We start from the raw sequence: 13,964 nt of genomic DNA, 5'->3' as shown, positions 1-13,964 counted from the left end.
ACACAACATCTCAATTTCCTAAATCTTAAAATTGTGACAGTTTAAAGAAGTTAATTTTCAAGAAGTTTCTTGTTAGCTCTTCAATTTTGGCTAAAGTTTTAGGTTTTTAATTAAATTTTTTAGCTTTTTATGTATGTTTTTGTTGTTTGTGGTAAGTATTTTGCGAGTTATTTTTATTTAAATCAGGTCAGATACGTTTTACTTATACATATTACTACTATAAATTAAACAATAAAGTTGATTTTTGCTGGATTGAATATTTTACACACAATGTTACACATTTTGGGTTTTTATACAGCAGGTATTTTCGGTTTTTTACTGCACTAGAATCCAGTCTCGAGTAATAACATAATCCTGAGCACTATTCTCTTCATTGATATTATCATTTCATATATTGATTACGTATGAATATTTAATAACTATGATAATCATAATAACTTATGGCATTTTCAAAATTTAAAATATGCTTCAACGCAGTTCAAAAATTATTTATTACATTTTTAAAATATAGTATTTTAGTCATAATTATCTTATCAACACTAAACTAATTAAACTTTTTATCCTAACTAACCCCTCTGTATTGCACAATGCCGTTTCGATTCTTTCAAAGAGCCTCAGACCAAGAAAACACGTCTTTTTTTCCTATCATTTCTAAATTTGTTCTTGTTTATGCATCTCGACGCGATTGCCCTTCTAGTGGATTCTAGATCATAACGCCTTAATCTAATTCTGCAGTCCTGATCATCTCTTTCTTATTTTAGACGATCTGTAATGCCGGTATCTGAATTGCATATGCCATCCAGAACAGCAACAGCCATATAAATAAAAAACACATAGCAGTCAATAATAAAACCTTACTACTCCAGAAGATGAAAATTTTTAAATATAAGAAGGTTGTATTCGATACATAAAAGCTAAATGTTTAGTTAATTATAACAAATGTAATAGATAATTTAGAATCAGCTTTATGAATCCATAAAATAGAGATTTATAAAAATATAATTATTATTATATCTCTATAAAATATTTTTATATTATTCTTGTTCAAAAAGAAAACTGATTATAACCCTGATGTATACATCAAGGATTTTGTACCAGCTCAAAAACCGAGCTTAGCTTTGCCTTCCTCTGTACATTAGTAACAATAATTCGAGACAAATCTGAAATGGAAGCAAAAGAAATAGAGATGAGTAATGATTAATTAATAAACAAATATGTAAGCAGGTGAGAAAAATATATTGATTATCTATTTTATGACTCATAGCAACAGGATCAAGATGGATGTTTATGGATTCAGAAGCCTTTCCTCATGGTTAAAAATTATAGTTAAGATACCACCACTATGACCATCTTCATGATTAATTAGTTTAAAATCTCGTATTTTTACTTTCACTTACCTGTATAAGAATTATACAAAAGGGGAATAGAAATTTTCCACTAAAATATACGTCTCTAGGTTTCTTAAATCCAAATAACCAAGTCCTGTTTAATATTCTGTGCTTCTGTGAAAAGCTTAGCTCAAAAACGTAATGTCTTACGCAATTGAAATTACATATTTAAGGCAGATTTATGCTTGGGATTTTACAACTTTTTAGTTAAAATCGACCAACCGGAAGTGACACTTTATGTACACTTTCTCAAAAATGGCTTTAATGATTTTGATTAAAATTAAAAAATAAATAAATTTGTACCCATGAAGGGTCAGGGGTGGTAAGCAAGTACTGTTACTAGAACAACGGTTGTTCAAGTAGGTGATAAAATCAGAATCACGCTTGACTGCCAGATTTTTACCCAATTAAGGCTATTGGAGGGAGGGAGGGGGAGGAGCTTTGTGTACGCAGAGAGTTTTTCCCTTTCACCAGTCCAATTAATGTTTTCACATTACCATATTTATTAAATATTTAGTTTTTAGCAGGGGGATTGCATAAACTCTCATTCAGACCAAAATTTAAGCCAAAAAACTATGCCCATGAAAGGATGATTTACGTTTAGGTCAATAGGAATGTCCACCATTTTAATCTAAACTGAAATAGAAGATAGCCAGTGATTGACTTGTACTCTTTCCCTACTCCTCTGAAACGCCCCTGACACATAAGGCACATAAGCTTTTTTGGCTTCACTTTTTCTGCTAGGTCACCCTCTCCACTATAATCCTTTCTCCAAGGTATTTTATTTCAATTAACCTTTCAGTTGATAAGAATAACGCCATAAAATCATTCTTAGTATGTCTAATATTGATTCTGTAGCAATTTTGTATTGAAAAATGGTCAAGAACCTGTAATAAATCAAGAGGTATGTAAATTTTAGTGAACTATTATATGTTTGTATTCCTACCATATTTTGGCAAGAAAAAAAATTGTAAAATTTTGAATAATTTTAACAATGGAAAATTTTGAATTTGTTATTTGGAAAATTATTACGCAAAAGTATTGCCACAGTGAATAATATAGAAGTATCTGTTCTTAAACAAGCAAAAATTAATTACAACTTAAAGTAGGGCGGTCATTGATAGTTGTTTGATTTTTTAATTATTATACTGGCGCCGAATAATTTAAATAGTTTTAATTCCATATTTGTTACAGCTTAAAACGTCAGGATTATTCATAACTTCGGATTTATTTTGTTTCAAAAGTTTCAAAACGATTACATTTTCTTTATGAGCAAATCATAATTGCTGAATATAAAATATTTTTTTAAAAAGATAGCAATAGTTTAATTTCTAATCTTAAACATTTTATTGAGACTGGTTATTTTTTTTTAAATAAATAATTTAATTTCTATCCATTTTAGTCTCAACACATTTTATTTTTCTTATAAGTCACTTTATACCTTTTTGGAACTATATGATTTAAAAACTAAACTCCATGCAGGCTATTATGCCCAGGTCAAAACAACAATTTATTCTTTGATGTAAAAAATGTTTCCTTCTACTTTAACTAGTTTAATAAATAATGATAAAAGTTCTAACCTAACATTAGGGCTAATTTCTAAGAACAACAATAAAAATTCTTCTTTTATCTTATTGAAGGCTGTTTCTATCCACTTCATTCTGGATATAGCTATATCTTATTTAATTTATAATCTTAAACACTTTATTGAGAGTGGTTAATTTTTTAAAAATAAATAATTTAATTTCTATCCGTTTTAGTCTCAACACATTTTATTTTTCTTATAAGTCCGACGTTTCGGCCAATCCGGCCATCCTCAGGGATTTATAAGAAAAATAAAATGTGTTGAAACCAAAAAAGATAGAAATTAAATTATTTATTTTTAATAAAGTTAACAATAGTGTTTATATGTTTTAGAGAAACCACAATACATGCTCTTGTGCACGTTGTACATCCTCGTCGGCCTGGGACTCACATCCACCATCATAGAAATCGTGAGGATGGAATATGCCAAGTCATGGAAGAGGCTTCAGGCCCTGGCAGAGGCGCTGAGGAGACTCGGGGAGTCGGGAAGTGGACAGGCAGTCGATCTGAGCGCCTTCCAAGGAGACCTCAGGAAGGTCTTCTTCAGCATCTCCAAGAACAGCAAGGGCTCCGAGAACTGGGAGAAGGCGGTCGACAACATCGTCAGCTCCTTCAACAAGCCAAAGGCCAAGCCCAAGATCATCCAGATCATCATTTACGAATCGTCTGTCTGAAATTATACTTCAGAGGAGTAAGACCGTTCTTCGCGTGTCAAGGCTTTGAACCCAGTCGAGGTAGAGGCTGGATCCTTGCCGTATTTGTTCTAGAGAAATAGATGTACCGCCTCAATTTAAAAAATATAAAATAAAGCTTAATAAAGTAGCCTTCATAGTCCAATAAAAATAGCTTAAAATTTAGCTATTCTTAAACGTAAGTGTAAATCAATTTCTGTCAATGGATTCTTATGTAAAAATGTAGCCCTTTTTGGTAGATTTTATCATGAAAAATACGATTCTTAGGAAAATAATCATTATAAATTACTGCACCATATATTTAATGAGCTTCGAGCCATGAGCCATAATAGACACCTCTACTGCAAAATTACTCTCAAGGTATTAATAATTGTTTAATGTATATAGGAAAGTATCAAAATCGTTTACAAAAATGTTTTAAGTTGCGCTTCGGAATATTTTTTTTGTATTGACATATTGAAATTGACAGCTGTATAAAAAATACAATTAGTAAATGTTTCAGAACACATGATAATCTTAGGAAGGAACTACCCAATGGTGGTACTTCAGTCATAGCTTTAAATTAGAAGATCCAGGAATAATAATACTGGTTAATTATGTATCAAATAATATGACAATTCGTGAATAATTAGCTTGTTTGGAACCTAATGTTGGTTTTTGAATAACTAGATCTCAGAAAATATTGAACCCAATACCAGGGAGTGGAAAACTTTTACTATCGTCTTTTGAACACAATTTTGCATTGGAATCCATTGAAATAAATTAGTTTACAATATTACTGGACTATTAGATGAAATTTATCACTGACAGTGTTAAAAAGTTAACTATGACAACAAAAATAGTCATTATCATATCAAGATCAGATTTGTAAAAATCTCACTTAAAAGAATAATTTTGATTCCATATATTATAAGTTTACTGTTACTCGAAAAGAACTGAAGCCTCCTTTCATATTATCTGTATTTTTTTTTTTTTTTTTTTACATTCCAGAAAGTGATAGATGTACTATTTTTGTTTTTAAAGCAATTTTTGATAAAAATCGAGGACTTGATATGTATCTGTATTATGTTGTATGGGTGATGTAGACAATTTTAGAGGGGATCACTTTAAAGTTTATAAATATTAATTATAATTATTAATATTTTCAATCTATTTATTATTTCATTTTTTTTTAATAAAATGTTCTATTTTTACTTTCACTTATACAATGTATGGAATATAAGTAAATTAAAATATTGCGATTTTGCGAAATTTTTATTTCAGATTTTTTTTTATGAATATCCTTACTGAGCTCATTAGTTTTTCTGGACATAGTATATACTATATTATACAAGAAAACATCAAAATACAAAAATGCAAGTAGTCGAATTGCAGTACATCATCCCTAATACGGTGTTCTGTTAAATACCTGGACCCCACTAAAACTATTGTCAGACAGAGCTGGGCAAAAATTAGCTGTAGTTGAAACTATTAGCTAAAATTCTTTATGTGCTATTTATTCACTTCAGATTGTAGTTGTTGTTGTTGTTTTTTGGTGTAAATATATGTTTTGTTATATGGTAGTATAGCTCATTTTTCTCAATTTTTTTTTCATTTTAATTTTATATTTGAATAATTTTATTTACAAGCAGACACTTTTTGGAATGTTCTGACACAATACTCAAACATATGAATTATAAAATTTTATTGTCTTCTGATGCACTGAGAATCGTTAGGTGTGGCGAGTGATAAAGCATATGGCATATATACACAATAAATAGTATATGTACATTGCATTATGTACACTATAAATAATACATGTTCATTGCATTATGTACACTAATGAACCAAAACTGCACGAGCATGTGAAATGTTATTTTAAAACGGACTTTGCACTTTATTTATGTTGGCTTGATCTGTGATTAGCTGCAACAAAAGAAATATCAACTAGAGTTGCTGATAGTTCGGGCTATTGAGTTTCTGATTATTTAGTTATTTGAAGAATCGCAGTAATAGAATACTTTTTTTTACTGTATCTTAGTGGTTTTGTGTAATCTATTTATTTTAATAGCAAATATGATAAATATCCTAAATTTATTTTACATATAGATTCTTCAACTTTATTTTCAAGATCATTAATTAATTTACAGTAATTAACTCAAATATTCAATAATTAACCATCCAATATTGAAGTGAAATTACGTTTTACAAGCTAAATAGATGGATACGATATTTATTTATCAATGGTTCATTCATGAATAAGAGTTGTATCCATGGCAATTTCAGCTATTAGTTTCAACTACAGCTGATACTTGCTCATTTCTGTTGTCGGATGGATTCAGGAGGAGTGACAATCGGCCAGAGCCCCGGAAAAATAAATAAATGAGTTTTTCATAACAGATGAATAGTTTAAGAGGGTCCTCGGACTCTTAGCTCTTGGAAGATCATTTGACTTCTATCTCTTGGGAGGGAGTCCCCGGACTCTTGAAAGTACAAGAGCCCGGTCCACTAATCCCAGCCCATAGACAGAACAAACATTTTCATATAATTAAAAAAATGAAGGTATTTATAGATGACCGTAGATTCGAAATGAGAAGAAGATGGTCGGGTGTGCGGTCAGTGAAGATATAAAATTAGTAAAACTTATTTATTTGTGCCGACGTTTCAACCTGAATTTCAGGCCTTCAATTTAAAATTTTTCTTCCTTCTTCCCACCTCCACACACTTCTTCTATCTAGTTCCTTCCATATTTAATTTTTTGGCCATTCTATATTCATTTTAGTTTAGTACTTTTTATCTCTATTACTGTGCATCATTTACCCATTCCAGCATATATTTTGTTTCCTTTCTTGCCCATTATATCATGTATATCGGTTTCTTTCGCACATTTCATTACCTTGAGTTATTTTTTTTTCAATATCCATATATCTTTAATCATTACATACATATTTTATAATTTTCATTTCAATTACTTATTATTTTCATTTTCTTTCGCACCTAACATTTTTTAAATTTTTTTATTTACATGAGCAAAGGCTGATTTTTAATAACTTCTCTTTATCATTTGTTTTGTATAATTCTTACCTCTACAATATTATATTTAATCTTCTATTAGTATCAATTTACTATTATCTACTTAATTTATTGTTATTTAGATTACCAACTTTGTTAGTTATTAGTTCCTTTTTCTCTGAACTAATGTTCTAATTTTTTTTAGCCCTGAGGCCTTAAATTCAGGCACATATAAATAAGTTTTACTCACTTGTGTATTTTTATTGACCGCTCCCTCCACAATCTCCTCATAATTTTAAAAATTAGTTTCCATTATATTAGAAGAGAGATTAATAATTAAATAATGATAAAGGGATGCTGACTAATTAGAATGGGCTTAAGTGACAGTATAAATTAACCGTACTTTCGAGGCCAATTTGAAAAATAAAATTGTAGGTTATAAAAAAACAGTAAAAAATTTACATGACTAAATGCACTAACCAAATAAATTTGATCCATTCACGCTTTGAAATATTAATATGTAAGTACAGAACGCAACAGTTCTGTTATACCAATACAACTTATAAAAGAAATTTTTAAGTTGGTTTTTAAAAATTATTTTCTAAAAAACTTATTTGAACCAAAAAAATAAAATAACATCATATAATATGTTAATATAATTCTGTTCTGAGCAATGGAAAGTCTATCATTTTATAGATTGCTAATTAAGCCAAGACTAATAATATCGGTAATAGATTTCACAGTGAAGACAAAAGTAAACCAATAACATGCGACGATATTTTTATATATTACAAAAAATTCTAAGATGTCAGAGTTTGGCCGGACTCTCTGCCGCCATTTTTTTTTTTTTTCCGATCCCTCTAAAACAGAAAAAACTATTAATTAGTGAATTCTTTATTATGTGAAAAAGGAATTAATCGTATTGGGCATTACCTTTTTCTACCTATGGTATGTTAAGGTTACCTGAAATGTTTATTTATTAGTTGTGATATGTTCATTCTAAATGGTCCTATTATTAAGAACGAATCCGGAAGTGAGGGTCCTTCTCATGTTGCCTGCCGCCTAATAAACTACCCTAGACTTAAGTAACACCAAACAGACTATATCTGTGGCTTGGTAAACAACAAAAAATGTGCATTTTTGGTATTTTACGTAATGTCGTCAAGAATTAAACATTTTGATGCAGAAGTAAACAATGTTCCCAAAAGCCTGTCATTGATTTTTTTTACCACAAAATATGACAATCCTCGTTTATAAAAACTTTCATTTTGTTTTTCAAATTTATTTTTCAAAGTACCTGGAATTTGGACGTTATTTTTTTTATATCAAGCCACAAGTATAAATCCGATCACAATAAGTAGTCGTGTTGTACGATATTTAAAAGTCTGTAATTAATTTATAAAAATATATTTCTTGCTAATTGAGAATAATGTTTTAATTGCATTATTTAAATTTGTAATGATAACATATTACCTGTTTTGTTAAGATGAGAATGGAATAAAATATATGATTACATTTGTTTATTTATCCTGAACATATTCATTTCTAACCTAAAATTTAGATATAGCAATCGAATTCGATACCTTTGATATAGACTTTGATCAAACGGACTGAGTGTGTTACCACTACATCATCAATTGGAACAGTATTAGTTTGTATATTTTCCTAAAGTTTTACTTACGAAACGCTTTTAGATATCCGGGAATCATCAAAAGAAAGAAAATATTTGATTCGGATGCCTATCCCATACGTTTGTACATTTTCGGAAGTGGTGTTTTGGACTATTTGTATTAAAGTAAATTGGCCCAGATTAACAAGATTTTATTGGGTCTCTATCCAAATATTTATGTTTATAATTTATAAAAGGCTTGGATAGTTATAAAGATGCCTCTACAATGCCACATCCACGCATGCGCAAGCAAGTGTATAGTTTATTTTTTGGGAACTTATCAAAGAGTGGTTGTGCTATATCCACACTTTTGTTTTCAGTTTGGATTTCTTAAGAACTCCCAACAAATTAATATTTGCGCTCTCTATGTTCTAATTAATTAAAGAATTTCCCCAATCTTTGGATTCAATAATTAACTCTTGTTTAAGATCGTATATTTTAAAATTCTATCGATTTGGTGTACATACATTGTTTCAAATCTTGTTAATAAACTTTAGCAGTTTATTTTTTATTTAACGTAGCACAAATATATATTTATGAAGACAATATATGTCTAGGTAATTTTATTAAAATGTTTCTAATAAAACTTCTAGAACGAAGGTTAATTTATAGGTTATGTAATACTATTTATATGAATTTTTATCATTTACAACTTACATTGCTGATAGTTACATTTCATTTTCATTTCGCTTATCTTTATTTTGTTCATTTTTATAACGAAAATAGAGTGTAATAGTCAAACAAAATTCAAAGGACCAAACCCAGCGTGTGAATACCGAAGTATGTTTACTAAGCATTTGTACAAGTCTCGAATTTGCAGCAAGTGACAAACCTGTAGATCTTGCTTAAGGAGTTAGGGGGTTAAATCCAACAACGATAAAAAAAGGTCTCTTTTTCTCAATAAATTAAATTTTACTTGCGTTTCATTACTGTTCTATCCACTGAATGAAAGATTTTTTAATAAATAAACAATGTGACCTAGATTTTATAGTGAACTTTTTTTTAATAATGCTGCTATCTATATTGTAAATTATGAACTACTACAGTGGTTCTCAACTCTGTACCCACCTAGTATAAACTATACTGGTAGTATCCGAAACCTTCATTAATATTTTCGATAAATTTTACAAATCAGTTACGGCTTATTTTTAAAATTAAGAGATAACTGTTATAATAGAATTATTACTAAATAACAATTATTGAACAGTTTCAAATAAAAATTGCTCTTTACACACAATTTAATATGTTCAATTATAGAAATAAATAATGTTTTGGAGTCAATTAGCCCATTGGTACTACCATGATGTACACTGGTCATGGCAGAACTGTCGTATTAGGTCCGACTTATTGAGGCAATACAGGATTACATTAAAACAAAGGTTCATGAAGTTCCACTTCCAGCTACCTACTGTGTAACATTAACTGCCGTGGCAGCACAGTAGAACTATCAGGTTTTGAGTGGTAACGTCAGTTTTCAGCATGGTAGTTAAGCTACTGTCATTGGAGGCTCGTTTACAAGTGATTAATTTTAACTTAACTATTCAATATTTACTGGTATAGATCACAATTTATATTTTTAAAAGTATATTCCATATAGATCTTTTTTCTATATTTAAGGTTTTCCGTAAATGAGAGGTCAAATTGTGGGAGCACATATTAAACCTTATGTGGAACAAAAATGTCCATATGCCCTGTAGTATGATTCTTAAAGGTATGGCATAAAAATCAAATTTTGTATTTTTAGCAATTGTCCGTGTTTTGTTATATTTTTTTTTCAGAAAAATTCAAATAAATCTACTTCAAAGCTCCCTTAAAAAGTGTAAGGTACCAAATAAAAGATGATATAATTTCTTATAAATAATGAGTTAAATCTACCAAAAAAGAAAATAAGTGTTCTATGAAGTTATGTTAAAACTTAAAGTTTAATATTCACAAAAAGTTTTGGACATTTGAAGCAGCTTTTTACAGGCTAGGCTGTAAAGATCTAAAAAAAAAAAACTGTAGCTTTATTAACCGCCACCCGAACTATCTTCCTACAATCTACTTCATACAATCAACTATCTTCTTCCAATAAAAACTAAGACAATTTTTAATTAAGTTTAGATTCCCTTTTGAATGTTTTTCTTTTTTTTTTAATTTGTCTTCCTCGCATTCTTAAATTGGCTAATAAATTAATTAATCCTACAATATTGTTATCATTTATGTACAATATGATCTGATGAACAATATGATTTTTGACATTTTAATCAAATTCCAAACACAATATAAATAAATAATCCAATTTCAAAAACAAATTTATTGAAATTTAAATTAAAATTTCCTCAAAATAAAGACAAAACTAAATTTGAATTGTGCCAGAGAGCCATGACCCACAATTCTTGGCTTGAGAGATATCACGTGAATGGTGCGCCGCGTACATAGTACGGCTCACTCACAGTTTCATCTATTATGAACACATAAGGAACATGTCCTTTCACCAAGTATTGTGCAGTAAATAATAGTTATCAACAAACATTAGAATTAAATTAAATTAATAGAAATGGCTAATTAGAAGGATTAATTCTATCACAAAGTGGGTTGGTTAAGTGAAATTTCTGTGATGCACGCCAGATTTTTGTTATTTTATTAACCTGTAAACGTATTGTTAACATAACATAATGGCAGGTTGGCTTTTGAGCTGGTTGTATTTCATCTCATTGTTCTCTTCTACAAACAATTATGGATAATAAATATGAAATACTAATTGAAAATATACATAAATATAATGACTGTAGATTTCCGAACATAAACTTGATGTTAACTCTTAAGTACTACTTATATCCATTAAAATTAACCCTGTACCGCTACAACCCATAAAGGATCAAGGGTGCAGTACGGTTCTACAGAATCACGCTCGACCGCCAGATTTTAACCTAATTAAGAGTACTAACTACATGAGGCTCCCAAACCCACAGAGCTGACTCAGGGACTAAAAGTAACAGATAATAATTATCTACCACAGCCGGATTCAACCCGAGCCCTAGGAGTTAGTAGTCCATTGCCTTACCAATGGACCCACTTCCACTAACACACATAAAAAACCCATATTAGTAAGCTATTATGGTGGCAGTCGAGGTGGTTGTGTTAGATCTGACTCCGATTAACTATAGAGTACTATGGCAGAAGCCCTCGGCAATGCTTGCTCAAATAGGTACGGTAGCTGGTTAGGAAGTGAGGAGAGAGGATAAGGTAGGTGTTACAGCCAACATATGATCGGTAATGGACTATGTGACAGATAATATAAAAAACCAAACAAATCCGCACTCTGTTGTTTTTTATACTGCACAGACAGACAACTTCTTAACGTCTCACCACACACACGTATCGTCTCCTTTATCTACTCACTAAGCACCACTAACCACTCGTAGTTACCAGCATTCTGGCCATCATCTTAGCCACGGCGGGCGGACTTCTTCAACTCATCCTCCAAGAGGACAAGGCGGGCGGACGTACGTCCCTTTTGTCGATCTACTTCCACAAGAATGTTCACTCAGAGCAGCCACAACTGGGGCCCTACCAATCACCGGTGAAATAAGACCTTTTTTTTCTCTCTTTTTGTCTAATTCATTTAATTTTGTAATAGTTCTAAGATTTATTTTTGTTCTAGTTTGTATATTCTTATATGTTTTGTGTTCCGTCTATTATGTTTACTTATTTGGAAATACAAAAATAGCAGAGTTCGACTATTCTTTTCTTTTCACGGTTGGGCTAGTAAAGGTTCCTTTCGAACCCCTACCCGCCGTAACAGTAGGTATTAAGGGTGCAATCCGTAAGTTCTTGAAGGATGGTAACTTTACTCTACAGGGTACTAGTTTGTTGGTGCGAAAGTGGAATGCAAGTCCGAACTGGGTGCTAGCCGTATGGCCTTACAATAGGTAGAAAAGGTATAGGAAGGAGAAGAGGTCCAGAGGAGGAAGATTAATAATGGACATATGTACATTTCCAATTTACTGATCCACTATGCACATTGTTATCCTCTGCTTCCTAAGGAGGTGATTCCCGTGAGTCGGGAATTCACCTAAAAGCCTTCCAATTTGCCCCAAGTTAAGTTTCTGGGATATCAAACGCCATCGAGAGATATTATGTGTAATACGCTAGCTTTCAGTGGGTCAGTAGATTCAACTGTAATCTTTATTAATTCAAATGATACATTAATAAATATTACAGTATCTTACATAGTTGTTACAATCGTGAAATTAAGGAATTTACAATGAATAGTGCAAATATTAATATTCAGTGTTAGCCTGATGTCAGTAGTAGTTTCGTATTAGCTGGTAGGGCGTCATACCAGACCAAAGCGGTTTTGGCGGCTGTAGTACTTACAGTTATAAACCAGTAGGTAGCGGTGTCGCTACTATCATCATTTAAACCGCTACGTTGGCAAATAAAAATATCAGTGCATCATAATATGATGACGAAGGATGTGGTATATGATATTTTAATAAGTACCTAAATATAGATACATTGATAAGAATTACGATAAGGAGGCATTTGTTAGGAAGATAAATGGCTCGAAGACTAATTATAGAAGAGAAGAGAGAATAGTTAATGCTTCCTGTCATAGAGGTTCGGATGAAATTATGAGCTTACATGTTTCAGATTTTTTCATTATCTTATCCTTCATTAAATTAAATTTGCCACTTTTGGTCGAATCTGACACCTGGGACTGCTATATAAGATCCGTAAATTCCTACCCTATACAGAAACATAATTCTTCATTATCCGTTCTCATCTCTCGGATAGACTATTTAAAGTTGATCATAATGGCACTTATTCGTTTCTCTTTTCTCAGTCTTCTGTTGTACCTAAGGGTCCTATTCTTTAAACAGTTATTACAGCTGTCATCCCAACCCACCATAACATTATTCCCTCCACTGACACGTGTCTATTGACATTGAGTAATGACCCTCCCATTGTATCCCAAACTCTGCAATCCTATATCACTAATCTTGAAAGATGGTGACAAAAATGGAGGATTAAAATAAATTGCAACAAATCCCACCAAATCGCATTAACCCTTCGTCGTAAACCCGTAACTTCCTGTCATACAGTATCCTTTAATAACTCCTCACATATTCCTGTCGAAAAGTTCGGTAATTAGGACAACATCTGGACAAACAACTCACAAGGAATCCTCTTACAAGACTGAAAAGACGGGAAACTCCTTGTCGATTTCGGCAATTACAGCACTTACTTGACAAACGGTCTAAACTTACGACTAATTACAAAAGAATATTTTAAATCATTATAATAAGACGTACCTAGACTTACGGAGTTGAGCTTTGGGGCTTCACTGAACCATCCAATTCCACTCGTATCCATTCCATACAAACCAGAATCCTTCGTTAAATCCTTAATGCTCCTTAGTTTGTCACACATCAAGTCAGGGCCTCAATATTCAATATGTTGCCAATTTGGTCAGAGCCAGACACCAATCCTTCTATGATTAACTTCCCAACTACCAAAATCCACTTGCTTGTAACCTGGCTTCTTCTTCATAACCTTTTTGGACATAATAAAATTCGCAGCACACTTTTTAGGTTTAAACAATTTCGCGGCACCCTTGACGAGCTAAAAAAAAATGAAAATGTGGCCACAATT

General features: G+C 31.3%; 1 protein-coding gene across 1 annotated transcript in view; it reads left to right on the top strand.

Annotated features, from left to right (window-relative positions):
- The window catches only part of LOC106683515 (TWiK family of potassium channels protein 7), a 36,404-nt gene extending 28,965 nt beyond the window's left edge, over window positions 1–7,439 (top strand). The window contains exon 5 of the mRNA XM_067049376.1: window positions 3,306–7,439. Within this exon, the coding sequence (XP_066905477.1) occupies window positions 3,306–3,646 (341 nt within the window). The 3' untranslated portion in view covers window positions 3,647–7,439. The remainder of the gene's footprint in view (window positions 1–3,305) is intronic.
- The last annotated feature ends 6,525 nt before the right edge of the window (window positions 7,440–13,964 follow it).

Source organism: Halyomorpha halys, unplaced genomic scaffold (genome assembly GCF_000696795.3).
Source record: "Halyomorpha halys isolate HHAL.00 unplaced genomic scaffold, Hhal_1.1 Scaffold493.1, whole genome shotgun sequence".
NCBI classification, from domain to species: Eukaryota; Metazoa; Arthropoda; class Insecta; order Hemiptera; family Pentatomidae; genus Halyomorpha; species Halyomorpha halys.
The sequence above is the reverse complement of the archived record's forward strand: the minus strand, read 5'-3'. Positions and strand labels throughout refer to the sequence as shown.